The sequence below is a fragment of the Globicephala melas genome, chromosome 11 (assembly GCF_963455315.2).
Source record: "Globicephala melas chromosome 11, mGloMel1.2, whole genome shotgun sequence".
Taxonomy (NCBI): Eukaryota; Metazoa; Chordata; class Mammalia; order Artiodactyla; family Delphinidae; genus Globicephala; species Globicephala melas.
The window spans coordinates 68787142-68803367 of NC_083324.2; the positions used below are offsets into that span (position 1 = coordinate 68787142).

The following is a 16226-nucleotide window of genomic DNA, read 5'->3' on the forward strand; positions in this document are numbered from 1 at the left end:
GCTGTGGCCAAGGGGGCGAGGCCTCCCCTGCTCTAGCCTGGGCATGCACCAGAGAGATAACAGCATCCCCAAAGCTCCGCATGGACCAGCCAGTTCCCCAGGGTTAGAGACCACATGTGGCTCAATAAAAAGGTGTTTCTGTTTGAAGCATCCTATGCACATAAGAGACGCCCTGGGCCCGTAAGTTCCCGGGAGTTAAGGAATTAGGCAGTTGAGATCCTGGCTGTGTCCTCCCTAGGAAGCTGAGTAGCACTCTTAGCTTGCTGCCTAAGCGCTGCCCACACAGAAGCATAACAACACAAGGACCAACGGGCACTAATGGTCCAGACACGCACGTGAATTGACCCACAGGACAGAAGGGAAGGGACGCCTGTGACTGTATCCAAGCTGGGAGATTCTAAAGCCGAGGACAAGATATCTCTTACCCAGAAGCTCCATTTTCAGGGGACAACTAACATAGTGATCATAAACCTGGAGGACCCCCCCGACCCGATTTCTGGTGAGACAGAACGATGATTTCTGTGGCATGTACAGTAAGAGGGAGCCAGGGAAGGGAAGAAAAGCCACAGTAAAGGCTTGGAGGGGTAGGAAAAGGTGAAGGATGAGAACCTCAGGATGAAGTGCAGGATCAGGGTGGGGGGCGCCTACGGCAGGGGCCCCACCCCACGGGACCCCCCCGACAAGGGTGAGTGGTTACGTACTGATGGGTCACCCACCGATGAGGATCATGGGCCGGTTCTTCATCTGGGAAATATTGAACATGCCTGGGGCGAGGGAAGGATGGGGGGGGAGAGGAGAGCAGGGAAGCGGGGAGAGAAAGAGGGCGGGGAAAAGAGTTCACTGAAACGAACGATGGACACAGAGGTATGACAGCCCCGTGGACATGCACTCACCTACCGCAGCCCGACAAAAAACCCCCGCCGTACACTGCAAGGTCACCCATGATGGAGCCCATGACAGTTTTTGGATGCCAGGACCCTGCCCTCCCTGTCAGGGATGAGAGAGGGGCAATGACACCCCTCTTTCTCCACCACCCAATGAAACAGCCCGAGAGAATGTGGGGCCCCCCGTCCTGTGCAGGAGAAGCATCACTGCACCCCAAGTCTAGAGGTCCAGCAGAAGTGACGGAGAGCACGGACCACACTGAGTGCCACTGGCTCACTACAGACCTCCCTCCTGCTGACAGTGGCCCACTCACCGCCCAGCCTGGCCTCCCCGCCCCCTCACCTGCATGCTGCCGCTTCTTCCTGCCCACGGCAGCCCCAATGATGCGCAGCAGCTCCTCCTCAGAGGCCCCCGCCCGCAGGTGATCCCGTAGAGATACCTCTGAGTTCCCAAAGAGGCAGACCTGGAGAGATCACATTGCAGGTGAGGCCAACATGCCCCCCTCATCCTGAGCCTTGGCCCCCATCCTTGGAGCCCCCCTGGGCTGGGCACGAGGGCCTCCCATGGCTGGTCATACTCAAAGCAGGTCTTCCTGCAATGAGGGGCCGAAAGTGCTAGATGGAGGAGTCGGAGGGGCTGGAAGGGCAGGAGGCAAAAGCAGACACCCCAAGGCCTGCATCATCTGACTTCCGGTCGTGTTTCCTTCAGCGCGTGGTGCGTGCTTGAAAAATACCAAATAACTGCCGACAGATACAGCACATGAAAGTCTAGATCCACACCCTCTCCTGAGACATTCCACGCAAAGGCCTCTTCACTGCATGAGAACGGACCCCAGTCAGTGGGAGCTGAGCCCCGGCACGGACATCCATTTCCCCTCCATCCTCTTCCAGTCCCTTTGCTCCCGGACCCTGCCCGCCTGGCCCTGACTCGGGGCTGAACAGCAGAGGGCTGGTGGAGACGGCAGCCTGAGGTCATTCAAACTTGACTCGATGCTCCCCTGACTCTGGGAGAGGCTGGGAGTTCTGGGGGGCTCGGGGTGGATGGGGCAGTCCCAGAAGGCGGGAAGCCCCACAAAGCACCTACCAAGTGTCAGCCCCGTGCAGGGAGCTGTGGGCACAGAAGCACGGGTGACAAGCAGACACCATCAGAGAAGACATGAACGAGAGCTAAGCGGAAGAGACACCCACTCCCCCGTGCTGGTCAGTCCCCCTTCCTCGCTCCCCACCAGCCCCCACTCTCTGCCCTCTTCTGCAACCAGAGCCCCCCTCCTGCTGGCTTCTGCCTGGGTTTGGCTGATGGGAGGTCAGAAGGTGAGAGCAGAGAAAGGCCGGGCACTTCTCGGCAGTGGTGCTTCCGGCCACAACCACAGCCCCAGCCAGGCGGCCGCTCCAGCTCTCCTGGGAGCCCAGTGACGCCAACTCCTCCCCTGCCCCTTCCTCCCAGGGGTGGGACAGCAGTTTGCTGCTGCTCATCCAGTGCCCTTACAGGCCCCCTTAACCCTGCGCTATAAACAGCCTCTTCCTCACATTCTCCTTAGAATCCTCCCTCCACTTCCCGCAGCGGGGTGGAGGGGACTGACTGACACAGTTACCACCGACTGTCCACTCAGTCCTGTGCCTCCAGCCCAGAAGACACCCTCGCTTTATAACAACCTGCCGCACAGTTCCTATCGGGTGTCCAGCCTGACGGCCCAAACCCAGCCACCAGCACGCCCCCGATCCCAAGCAGATCCCAGAGCTGACCAGACAGCCCGGAGCCTCTCTCTCCACCCACACCTGCAGCTCCAAGTTCTTTCACTCTTCCTTCCCACCTTCACCTTAACTCTTACATATCTGGAACATCACGAAGTGGCCATTTAACTGTCTTTCTATTTCAAATTCAACCCGGGAGTTATTCTTCCTAAAACATGCATCGGGGATCTTGCTCCCCACCTTGTATAAAAACTCTGCCCAGTGTCCTCCTGTCAACAGGACACACTCTGCACCTTGCATGGGCTCACTCAAGCCCTCCACGAGGTGGCCTCCCCACAGCTGACTTTAATCTGCCCTGGCCAAATCAGGATGAACGCATCCATCCTCCCCCGCCACTACCTCCCCCCCACCACGTCCAGTCTCCATGGCTCACTGAGGTCCCTGTGCGCTCCCTCCAGGTTCACCACCAGAAGCCTGTCCGGCCCCTCATTTGATGAAGAATCCCGTGCTGCCACCCATTAGCTCTTTGTTTGGTCTCACAGGGAGTCTCTGTGGCCTCACAGAAGATGGGCATGTCCACGCCTCCCTTCCACCCGCCGTCCCTGGGCCTGAACGCACAGCATGTGCTGATGAGATATTAGATATGAGTAACGGATGCTGGTTTCAGGAATGAACCCCTGGCCTGGTGGGAGGGGCCAACCAGGGTGGGGGCTGGGGGAAAAGGGCACATCGATCCCCGCCCAGCCCTCCCACAGCACTGAGTCCTGGAGAGTGGCTCCTGATCAACCAGGGACCCAAGGAAGGAAGGAACCAGGGTGACGGTTCCACGGAAGCCACGAGTTCACCTTGATCTGCTGCTCCCACGATCCTCCCATCTCTGACACTATCTCACCATCACCCCGTGTACCCTGCTAGCCTCACCTCCAAACAGGGGGCACGGGTAGGAAGCCATAAACAGAGCACAGAGGGGACAGGGGTGCCCGCGGGGAAGGGGACACTCACCTTGAGGTTCCCGTCAGCTGTGATTCGCAAGCGGTTGCACGTCCCACAGAAATGCTCAGACATGGACGTGATGAAGCTGACTCGGCCTCGGAAGCCAGGGATTTTAAAGGCCTGTGGGTGAGCAGTGGAGGGGACGGGGATAGGCAGCTGAGTGCCAGCTCTCTCCCTGACATCAGAGCCCTTACCTCTCGGCCCTCTCCCCAGGAGCCCTGCAGAAGGCAGCCCCCAAGGCCCTCGGACAACAGAAGACTCCAGTACGAAGCCCATGAGCTCTCCGCCTGCACCTGGCCTGCCCCCAACAAAGGCTGCTAAAGATGCAGGAACCTGAGGGCAGCACGGCCAGGGGCAGCCACGTGGAAGAGCCAGACAAGCACCCGCTCCACCACTCAGTCCAGTGCATCCTACAAGTTCCTTAACCTCTGCCCCACGTCGGGCCTGCTTCTGCGTCAGTGAAGCAAGGAGGCTGCTATGATGGCCCTGGAACACTTCCTGCTTAAAAGGAACTGTCCTGCATCACTGACCCCACCCCCAAAGCAGCCCCTGCCAGCTCTCCCGTCCTAGGGTGGAAGCACCACCTTTCTCCCGGCCCCATCCCTGCCCTCCCGCCAACCTTGGCTGTGCTGGATTCTTCCTCCGGCAGCTTCTCCAGCTCCGGCCACTGCTGCCTGAGGGTGTCCAGCATCTCCTTATAGCTGACCATCTTCTTGAAGTTCCACTTGTTGCCTGTATTGGGGGTGGGAGCTACTGAGTCACATGATGCGGGGACCCAGGGGCTTCAAGTTCACCCTCCCACAGCCCAGGAACCAGTTCTCCGCCGCCAGGCCAGGAGGGCACAAGGTGCCTGAATGAGTGGATGGAATCACAGCCACGCCCACTCTGAGAAGCCTCCGACCCCCATCGCAGCCCCGGTGCCTGCCCAGGCCCCTCCCCACCACCCCTGGAGAAATTCCTACACACACAGTGGTATCGGGGCCAGCAGCACCCACAGGGGCAGCCGAACCTTGTCCGCCCTCCTCAGCCTTTCCCAGGGTTCTTGACAGCCCCCCGTCGTGCTCTCAGCGGGGCTCTGGTCCAGCTCTGCCGACAGGCCCGGCCTCCTCTTCCCCCACCCACCCTGCCCTGCGGCACTGACCATCAAAGGGCATGTACTCTATGAAGCGCACGTCCAGGGGAAGGCCCTCGGTCAAGGCCACGAAGTCCAAGAGTTCGTCCTCATTCAGGCCTCGCATCACCACACAGTTCACCTGGTCCAGGGATAAGAGGACCACAAGGGCTATCCCCACTGCGTTCTTTTCCAGGGATGACCCTTGTCGGGGATCTGACACCTGCCTAGGCTCTCCACCCAGGGTCCCGTTCCTTGTGTCCCTCCCCCAGTTCTCCATGGGTTGGAAGATTCCATGGGTCAGTGGTTTTCTCCCCTCCCTCGTGGGGAGTGGGGGGCAGGGCTGCATGGAGCGGGCCAGGAAGTGGTGAGGGGTACACCGCAGGTGCACTGGCCAGGGCTGGGGCCTGTCTTGGGGCCAGGAAGTCCTCACCTTCACAGGACTGTAGCCCAGCTCAATGGCCTTGTGGATGCCCTCCATGACCTTGCGGAAGCCTGTGGGGAGGGAGAGGAACAGGGTCCAGGCACTGCCTTCCTCTCCCCCACGTCCTCACACCCATAGAAAGCACCAGAGCCACAAGGAACCTCAGAGACCGCCGAGTCTGGGGACCAGAGAGTAAATATTTCAGGCTCTGGAGGCCAAGAGGCAAAATTGAGGCTATTATGTAGATATACATCATAAAGATTTTATTGACTAAATTCAGAATATGGTAATAATTGAGTATAATATTTGTAACACCACTCTGGAATAGAATGAAAGAGTGGAATTCTTTTTGCAGGGATAATATGTTGCTTAATTGGTATTCATGGTTAATGCTCCCTATCATTAAATTCATTGCAAACGTTATCTGCAAAATCCATTCTTGGCTCGAAGGCTGTAAGAAAAACAAACCAGGCAGGGGGCTGGAGTTGGCTGGTGGGCTGTAGTGCGTGGACCCTGATCTAGGTGAACCCCCTCATAGCCCAGATGAGGAAACCGAGGTCCAGAGACAGGCAGGGCTCAGCTGGGGGTCTCGCACAGAAGGCAGGACCCCCAACTCCCTCCTGGTGCCTGCTCTTCACCAGTCCGACCGTTCACCCACTCTTCATATTCTCACCGAGCACCTACTAAGCGTAGGTGCTGGGCCAGGGCTGGTGAGCGATTCCCATGCACGTGGCTCTCTCCTATCTCTGTGGTTAGTGCAGTAAATGTGATCCCAGGCTGGCTTCTCCTCCCCACCGCAGCTCAGTCATGTATCCAAACATGTGAGCGCCTCCGGCATACCGGCCCCTCCCCCACCCCCAGCCAGCCTCCACGGTTTCCTTGCAGCATTTTCAGAGTGAGACGGCAGGAAGAGACGGCAAAGGAAAGACTGTACAGCTTTTATACAAAATGCCATTAGGATAATCTAGAAATTCTCTCTTCCGTCAAGCCCTCTCCCTCCAAAAGGAGGCAGGGGACACAGGGATATGAATGGGAAGGCAGATCTGGCATCAGGATCTACTGTCTCCGATCCTCATTCCAGGAAGGAGTCAAGGAGGCAGGGGGCATGGGGAAGTGGGGCTGGGGGTTCTCTGGGTAAAGCTCACAGTTATACCTTCCACTTTCCCACCTCAGAGCCCCTGCGGTTCTCGACTGACATTCCTCCTCAGAGTAAGCTCCCTTGATCTGACCACCCGGCTCCTGAAGGGCCAGCATGAATGCCTCCTCCTTGAAGCCCTCCCAGTCTCTCCCTGCTGGAGGAGAGAGCCCTAGAGAGAAAGAGTTCTCTCTTCCACTCTGCAAGTGCTTGAACTGACAGCACAAGACAAGCAAAGGTGGTTCCGTGGCATCACACCTTTCGGCCCTTCGTAGCCTGTAAGGCAGGACAGTGTCCTGTGCGTCTGTCCCCTCCACAGCACCTGGAGCAGCCTTTAGAGGGCAAAGACACTCCCCCCGCCCAAGCACTTCCTCAGCATGCTGCCAAATATAAACAGGAAGTTACACGCTGGGGGACGGTGGAAAGAGGAGGTGGGGCTGAGAGCTGGAGGCTGTTTCCAGAGAAGCAGAAGGAAAGCTGGGTCTCCCCGGCATCTCTCTGATCCTCCAGAGAGGCCTCAGTAGTGCACCACCCTCCCCAAATCAAAGGGCATCTGAGCCTGTACAGAACCTCCCATCCCAACCTGGGGCCCACGGATGGTGGGCGCTGGCCTAGTGAGACCCGGGGCTCAGGCCCCTCCGCTCTCCACTGCCACCCTCTCTGATGGAGCCTGGCAGGAGGAGGCTGTGGGTGTGCTTGCTGTAGGGGGTGAAGGAAGAGGCTTACAACAGGATGGGCTCAGGGAGCATCCTTAGGCGCTGGGGGACCCTCAGCTGGCAGTGCTGGCCCTGTCCCTGGAAGCCCAGGGCAGCTAGCTGCTTCCACCCCAGGCTGCCCCACACTTCCTCAGAGCTCACTACAGGGTAACCAACTTGTCTCAGTTTGTCAGGGACTGTCTTGGTTTTAAAACGGAATGTCCTGTGTTCTTGAAACCCTCTCAGTCCTGGGCAAACTGGGGGCAGGGTAGGGGGAGGCTGGTCACCACAGCTCATTAGCATCCGATCCCAAAATGTCCCCAAGAGTGCGGCTACAGAGACGAGGGACCTTTAGCAAGACTGAGGGATGAGGTGTAAATGCCTAGGCTTAGCTATAGTCCAGGCACCAAGAGGGAGACCAGGCCCCTTGCACCGGCCACAGCTCCCCAGCTACGAGGGCCTGGGAGGGTCACCGTCCACCGTGAACCCCATGTGATCACCTTTCCTGCGGACGATGAACTCAAACTTGGCTGGTACCAGCGTGTCCAGGCTGATGTTGATGGTACTGAGGCCAGCTTCCTGAAGCTGCGGCAGCAGCCGGGCTAGGTTGATGCCGTTGGTGGTGATGCCAATGGTCCTCAGCCCTTCCAGCTGGTGGAGCTGTGCTGGAGAGAGAACAGCAAGGGCTATTAGCCTTCTTGCTCTTGGTGAGGCCAGGAGAAGGGCTGGAAGGAGAAACTCCGAGCCAGATAAGATGGATGGAAAAGGGGCTCTCTGCGGACCTCTATTAACCAGGCTTAGCTTAATAAGAAATATAAGAATAAGAAATAACCAAACGATTAAACACCGAGTGCTCACCTTGCTAGAGTGCTGACGGGATCAGATGGATCAAGGAGACCGGAGCCCAAAGTGCACACTGGAGACGGTTCTATACAAACTGGGAGGGTAACTAGCTGCGCCCAGCTTAGCAGTCACCTAGGCAAGGAGCAGGAGGGGCCCTGGACCTGTCAAGGAGGTTGCCTGTCTGGGGAACTATATATGGATGAGTTGGGTACGTTGGTCTCCCTCCCATGCCTGTGAGTAGGAGGAAGGCAGCAGCTTCTACCCCAAGGCTACAGTACTTAAGCGAGCTGAAGGGGGTGGGGGCAGCCCTGAGTAGCTGCAGATACTCAGGAGACGGGATCCCTGGAGTCCAGAAGAACTTCACTTCCCTTCTCCACAAACTCAGGGGCAACCAGCATAAACAGATATAGCACTGACAGCCAGGCCAACAGAAGCCTTGGACACTGAAATGAGTACACAGCTAAGAATCAGTAAATATGGGCTTCCCTGGTGGTGCAGTGGTTAAGAATCTGCCTGCCAATGCAGGGGACATGGGTTTGAGCCCTGGTCCAGGAAGATCCCACATGCCGCGGAGCCACTAAGCCCGTGCGCCACAACTACTGAGCCTGCGCTCTAGAGCCCGTGAGCCACAACTACTGGGCCCTCGCGCCACAACTACTGAAGCCCACGCGCCCTAGAGCCCGTGCTCCACAACAACAGAAGCCACTGCAATAGGAAACCCACGTACCACAACGAAGAGTAGCCTCCGCTCACCACAACTGGAGAAAGCCCACGTGCAGCAACGAAGACCCAATGCAGCCAAAAATAAAAATAAAAATATACATTAAAAAAAAGAATCAGCACACATTTTAAAAGAATGCTGTGATATGGGGAGGGGGAAGGGTAAGCTGGGATGAAGTGAGAGAGTGGCATGGACTTATATATACTACCAAATGTAAAACAGATATCTAGTGGGAAGCAGCCGCATAGCACAGGGAGATCAGCTCAGTGCTTTGTGACCACCTAGAGGGGTGGGATAGGGAGGGTGGGAGGGAGACGCAAGAGGGAGGAGATTCAGGTTTTTGTGAGATGTTACAGAAAAATCCAAATGAACTTTTTGGCCAACTCAACAGAAGAGTGAAAGAGGAAGAAGAAAGGACAGAGATAACAGAAGATGACTCTTTCAAAAAGCAGAGTTAGATAAACACAGATGCAAAAATCCTCAACAAAATATCATTAGGAAACCAAATTCAACAACACATTAAAAGGATCATACACCACGATCAAATGGGATCTATTCCAGGGATGCAAGGATGACTCAACATCCACAAATCAATCAATGTAACACATCACATTAACAAATTGAAGAATACAAATCATGTGATCATCTCAATAGATCCAGAGAAAGCATTTTATAAAGTTCAACGTCAGTTCATGATTAAAAACTCTCAACAAAGTGGGTATAGAAGGAATGATCCTCAGCATAAGAGAGACCATATATGACAAGCCCACAGCTAACATCTTACACAAGAGTGAAAAGCTACATGCTTTTCCTCTAAGATCAGGAACAAGAGAAGGATGGTCACTTGTACCACTTTTATTCAACATAGTATTGGAAGTCCAAGCCACAGCAAATGGAAAAGAAAAATAAAAGGCATCCAAATCAGAAAGGAGGAGGTAAAACTGTCCCTATTTGCAGATGATATTATACACAGAAAACTCCAAAGACTCCACCAAAAAACCCTTAGAACTAATCAACAAATTCAGTACAGTTGCAGGATACAAAATTAATATGCAAAAATTCATTGCATTTTCATACACTAATAACAAATTATCAGAAACAGAAATCAAGAAAACAACTTACAATTGCATCAAAAAAAATAAAATACCTAGGAATCAATTTAACCAAGGAGGTGAAAGACTTGTACACTGAAAACCGTAACATGCTGATGAAAGAAATTGAAGATAACACAAATATTGATAAATGGAAAGATATTCTCTGCTCATGGATTAGAAGAATTGATACTGTTAAAATGTCCCATACTACCCAAAGCAATCTCCAGATTCAATGCATTCCCTATCAAAATTCCAATGGCATTTTTCACAGATATAGAACAAACAATCTTAAAATATGTATGGAACCATAGAAGACTCTCAATAGTCAAAGCAATCTTGAGAAAGAAGAACAAAGCTGGAAGCATCACGCTTGCTGGTTTCAAACCATATTACAAAGCTATAGCAATCAAAACAGTATGGTATTGTCATAAAAAAAGACACATGGATCAATGGAACAGAATAGAGCCCAGAAATAAAGCCATGCATATATGGTCAATTAATTTACAACAAAGGAGACAAGAATGGAAAGGACAGTCTCTTTACTAAATGGTGCCAGGAAAACTGCATAGCCAAGTACAAATGAATGAAACTGGACCACTATATTATACCATACACAAAAATTAACTCAAAATGGATTAAATATTGATCTGAAACCATAAAACTCCTAAGAGGAAACATGCAGTAAGCCCCTCTGACATTGGTCTTGGTGATGTTTTGGATTGGACACCAAACGCAAAGGCAACAAAAGCAAAAATAAGTGGGGCTACATCAAACGAAAACGCTCCCACACAGCAAACGAAATGGAAAGTCCACCTACTGAATGGCAGAAGATATTTGCAAATGATACATCTGATAAAGGGTTGATATCCAAAATATATGAAGAACTCATATAACTCAACACTAAAAAAAAAACCTATTAAAAAATGGGCAGAGGATCTGAATAGACATTTTTCCAAAGAAGATACACGGATGGCCAATAGGTATATGAAAAGGTGCTCAACATTACTAATCATCAGGGAAATGCAGATCAAAATCACAATGAGATATCACTTCACATTTGTTAGAATGGCTATGATCAAAAAGACAGGAAAAAACAAGTGCTGGAAAGAATGTGGAGAAAAGGGAACCCCTGTTGGTGGGAATATAAATTGCTGCAGCCACTATAGAAAAGAGCACAGAAATTCCTTAAAAAATTAAAAACAGAACAAACCATATGATCAGCAATTCCACTTCTGGGTATTTATCCAAAGAGAGTGAAAACATTAACTCAAAAAGATATATGCATTCCTATGTTCACTGTAGCATTATTTATAATAACCAAGATTTGTCCATCAATGGACGAATGGATAAGGAAAACGTGTGTGTGTGTGTGTGTGTGTGTGTGTGTGTGTGTGTGTGTGAGATGGAATATCATTCAGCCATAAAAAAGAAGGAAATCTTGCCATTTGTGACAACATGGATAGCCCTTGAGGGCATTATGCTAAATGAAATAAGTCAGACAGAGAAGACAAATACCATATAATCTCACTTATATGTGGAATCTAAATAAAACCGAAAAAAAAAAAAACCACACACCAAAATCCAAACCAAACAATAATCATGGATGAGAACAATACTTATGTACAAGGATGTTAATCGGTGAGCAATACATAATAAAGGGATGTAGGAAAACATCCAGATGGCCAACAACAGAAAACTGGCTAAATTATGCTTTGTCTAAATGATGATGGAATATTATGCAACTAAAAATGACTCTGTAAAAGAATAAGTTAGGATGTTGGGAAATACACATGTCACATTAAATCCAGAGGGCAGGTTAAAAACAGTAGTTGAAAACTAGGTGCAAAGAAAAAAGACAGGAAGGTCGCCAAACCAAGATGTTGACAGTGGTTACAGTTGGGCAGTAGTGATACTATTTTTGCTTATCTGAAATAAACATGTATTACTTTTGTAGTAAGAAAATGAAAGTTTAAAAATAAAAGTTGTTGTTTTAAAAACAAAGAAAAGAACTTTCCTCTGGGACTCTGACAATATGGAAAATTAGTAGTAGTTTTTGGCTCCCTCCACCAAATCAACCCTGAAGAAACACAGAATCCAGGAACTTAAAAAAAAAGACAATCTCGAGAAACTCACAGGAAGATGGACAGTCCTTTCGAGCTGGTATGGGGGAGGGGGTGTGTAGCCTGGGGTTGAAGTAGACTGGCAGAGAATGGAAGCAGTTAAAGGAAAGCAAGGCAGTTCAAGCTCTCTCCTTACCCTCATCCACTGATGCCTCAGAACAATTGATGCTGTCCCCTTCCTGAAGAATTTGGTGGTAACAGCTCCAGAGAACTAGCTTAGGAGGTCAGCTCAGGGAAGCTGCCAAAGCCTTGCTGGGATTCATCCCTCCACCCTCTCCCTCCAAAGCCCCAGGACTGGTGGATTAAAATGGAGAGTAACTGCCTCCTTCCAAATCTGCTTCTCTCCGAGGGTTTGAAGGTGAAGGTCTGTCATATCACATCACTCCAGGAGGTGCCATTCTCATCACAGTCTAAGTCAACAGCATCTCCCAGAGTTATGCAAGTACACAACCTGCGCTGTCCTACGTGGCCAGGCTGGTCACTGGTGGGGAGATTACAAACATGAGTGAATAACTGTGATTTTCGGGGCTCTTGAGCTCACTGGGTCTATTGAAGACTAAGATCTGGACTTAAACCTTTTCCCATTAAGCAGTGCCATTCAGAATAGCTAATATCCTCGGGGGAACAAACTTACTGCCTAAACTAAGGAGACCCTTGAGAAGTACAACCAGTGCTTCCCCCACCAAAAACAACACAACCCCAAACACCCCCAACCCTCTCTATATATCAATAGAAAAGAAATGATCAAACAGACCAAAATGTAAGATAAACATAAATACAATAAAAGAAATAACAGAAGATATTAACAATATGAAACAAAATGTTTCGTTATAAAAGGGAACAAGGGAAAGTAGTAGTTAAAAACAGTATTGTGAAATAAAGAACACAAGAAATAAGTTAAATGGTATTATCAACATAGGAGACATTGATGAGTTGGGAGGTAAGATTAAAGGGCTCTCCCAGGAAAAAGAGGAAGAGAGTAAGATACCAAAATATATTTTAAGAACTGTGGAGGCCCTAAGTAGAAGGGGCAACATCCAGGTAATAGAAGTCCCAGAAAAAAATTAAACTGGAGAGAAGGAAGGAATATCTGAAAACATAACAGAGTAATGAAGAAAAGTTTCCCCAAATGTAACGCAAACGTAATAGAATGAAAGGACGATGTCACTGAATGCCAACAGGACAGATGAGGAAAAGCCTATCCTAGACACATTACAGTAAAATTTAAGAAAATCAAATAACAAAGGCAACACTCTAATAACTTGCAGAGAAGAAGTGTGTATAACCAAGAGCAAAACCCAGACTGACATCAGACTTTTCCCAACAGCCAGACTGACTGTAAGGAGACAATGCGGTGACATTCTTAACATAATGAAGGAATGAACCTTGGACATAAGATTTTAAAAGCATTCAAAATATTATAAAACTACTACTTTAAAACATTTAAAAAACTACCTGGTATGTCAGATTTAATTAGATTCACCATCAAAATTAGAGTCACCATTAGACTCATATCAAAAAACTTTTAGAGGGGGCTTCCCTGGTGACGCAGTAGTTGAGAGTCCGCCTGCCGATGCAGGGGACGCGGGTTCGTGCCCCAGTCCGGGAAGATCCCACATGCCGCGGAGCGGCTGGGCCCGTGAGCCATGGACGCTGAGCCTGTGCGTCCGGAGCCTGTTGCTCCGCAATGGGAGAGGTCACAACAGTGAGAGGCCCGTGTACCGCAAAAAAAAAAAAAAAACTTTTAGAGGAAATATTCAAATAAGAAGAGAAACAAATTCAGGAGATGCTGTAAGAATTATGGAAATTATGAATGATCAAATACCTTGGTAAAGTTTGTTGTTATCTTAAAAGGCAGAGCATGTGCTTATAAGAGATACAGAGGGGCAGACTATTTGTAATGACCTGAAAGAAAAATTATAGAAAATATCAACAATACAGGTGGGGGAGGGTTGAAAAAAATCAAGGGCCTAAGAGTGTGCTAAACTTTTTGCCTTGTGAGGAAGAAAAAAGGGGGAGGGTCATTTATTTAAAAGTCAAAAAGGAGGAAAAAGAAGCACAAAAAAAGCATGACAGAAAAAAGTGTAGAAATGAGTCCAACTATTTCAACAATTACAACAAAGGCAACTAGAATAAACTTGCCAGTTAAAAGTCAAAGATTGTCAAATTTGATCAAAGTAACAGCTATGTGCTATTGTAAGAGACATATCTAAAGTATAAGAATACAGAAAGGTTTAAGATGAATAGATGAAAACAGATAAAACAGCACACTAAAGCTAAAAGCAAGCTGATATAGCTTTAGTAAAATAAAATACATAGACCTTAAGACTAAAAGTATCATCATGGAGAGAGACCTACTACACAGTGATAAAAGATCCAATTTATGAAGAAGACATAACAATTCTAACCACATATGAACCTAATAAAATCACCTCAACTATAGATAAAATAAAAGCAACTGGACCTCTGGGAGAAACTAACAAAACCACCTACTTATTTATTATTGGCAGGCCAAGCAGATAAAAAGCCAGCCAAGATTGACATAACCAAAGGTTTGGGAAATAAAATTAACCAGCTGGATCCAATGAACAAGTATAGACTTCTTCATGTAATAATTAAAGGACAAGCTCCTCAAGTATATAAAAAACATTTATAAAATTGCCAATATACTACGTCATAAAGCAATCCTCAATAAATTTAAAAGGATAAGTTTCATAGAGATAAGATTCTCTGACCACAATATAATTATACTTTAATAAAAATATGAATTAAAATCCTCATATTTTGAAATTAAAAACACTTCTAAATATCTCATAGATCAAAGAAAAAATCAGAAAAAATAAAAATAAATGTTATGAAAACAATAGGCTACATTAGGACAGAAACAGAAATAATGAAATAGAATATGAATACACAATAAGAGGTTCAACAAGTTCAAAAGTTGGTTTGTTTAAGAATAGCACAATGGACAAATCTCTTGCAAGACTTAACAACAAAAAGAGATAAAGACACAAATAAACCACATTAAGAATAAAAAAGACAAAACTGCAAGTAAAACTAAGATAAAAAGATAGTAAGAAAATATTACCAACAATTTCATACAACTGACATAATGACAAATTAAAAAAAGAAACTATCAAAACTGACTCCAAAAGTAGAGAACTTGAATAATACAGTAACTATTAAAGAAATTGAAGATGCAATTAAAAATCTCCCTACAAGGGCTTCCCTGGTGGCGCAGTGGTTGGGAGTCCGCCTGCCGATGCAGGGGACACGGGTTCGTGCCCCGGTCCGGGAGGATCCCATGTGCCACGGAGCTGCTGGGCCTGCGAGCCATGGCCGCTGGGCCTGCGTGTCTGGAGCCTGTGCTCCGCATCGGGAGAGGCCACAACAGTGAGAGGCCCCTGTACCGCAAAAAAAAAAAAAATCTCCCTGCAAATAAAATACCAGGCACAGACAATTTACACGTGAGCTCTACCAAACTTTTGAAGAAGTGATTACCATCAATGTGGTGGTGTTGGAAGGTGGAGCTCTTAGGAGGTGATTAGGTCATAAGGATGGAAGGATTAGTGCTCTTATAAAAAAGATTCTACAGATCTCTGCAGCATCTTCTGCCTTATGAAGATAGAATACAATGAAAAGTCTGTGACCCAGGAGAGAGCCCACACCTGACCATGTTGGCACCCTTATCTTGAATTCCAGCCTCCAGAACTGTGAGAAATCATTTGCTGTTCATAAGCTACCCAATTTGTGATATTCTGTTTTAGCAGCCTGATACACTACCTAACTCATTCTTTGAAATTTAATACCACAAATCAGTTAAGGCAGGCATGAAAAAGAAAAATCATACACCCAATTCACTCACGGATATAAATGCAAAAACTTACACAAAATATTAATAAACTGAACCTAACAGTAGACAAAAGCATAGCAGACCATGCCTAGGCTGAGTGTATTCCAGGTACAATGTCAGAAAAGCTATCAATGTCATTCAGAGTAACAGAGTAAAAATGAAAAATCATAGATCATCCTAACACACATTAAGAAAGTGTATAATTAGGGCTTCCCCTGGTGGTGCAGTGGTTGAGAGTCCACCTGCCGATGCAAGGGACACGGGTTCGTGCCCCGGTCCGGGAAGATCCCACATGCCGCGGAGCGGCTGGGCCCGTGAGCCATGGACGCTGAGCCTGCACGTCCGGAGCCTGTGCTCCGCAACGGAAGAGGCCACGACAGTGAGAGGCCCACATACCAAAAAAAAAAAAAGAAAGTGTATAATTTAAAAAACAAACTTAGTACTAGTAAGGGAACTTCATTACCTAAAAGGTATTGTGAAAAAAAGCTTCTAAGAAACATCATTCTAAAACTAACACAACATTGTAAAGCAACTATACCCCAATAAAAATTAAAAAAAGAAAGAAACATCATTCTAAATGGGGAAACATTAGGAGTATTCTTTTATTACCACTACTATTCAACATTGTACTTGAGATCCTAGATACTGCAATAGGACAAGA

The 16226-nt window shown here is 48.3% G+C and overlaps 1 protein-coding gene across 5 annotated transcripts in view; it reads right to left on the reverse strand.

Moving 5' to 3' along the window:
* Positions 1-16226, reverse strand: part of MOCS1 (molybdenum cofactor synthesis 1) — a 41054-nt gene that overhangs the window by 7562 nt on the left and 17266 nt on the right. For 3 of the 5 annotated variants that reach the window (XR_009565888.1, XM_060308309.1, XM_060308311.2), the window contains exons 4-10: positions 7435-7599; positions 5114-5175; positions 4711-4822; positions 4189-4301; positions 3579-3689; positions 1228-1348; positions 717-764 (exon numbers count right to left, since the gene is read on the reverse strand). Coding sequence is in view for 4 of the 5 variants with exons in the window: in XM_060308309.1 (XP_060164292.1) it covers positions 717-764; positions 1228-1348; positions 3579-3689; positions 4189-4301; positions 4711-4822; positions 5114-5175; positions 7435-7599 (732 nt within the window). In the remaining variant the exon portion in view is untranslated. Of the gene's footprint in view, positions 1-701; positions 765-1227; positions 1349-3578; positions 3690-4188; positions 4302-4710; positions 4823-5113; positions 5176-7434; positions 7600-16226 lie in introns of all 5 variants that reach the window. The other 2 variants (XM_060308312.1, XM_060308310.1) reach the window with 2 other exon arrangements.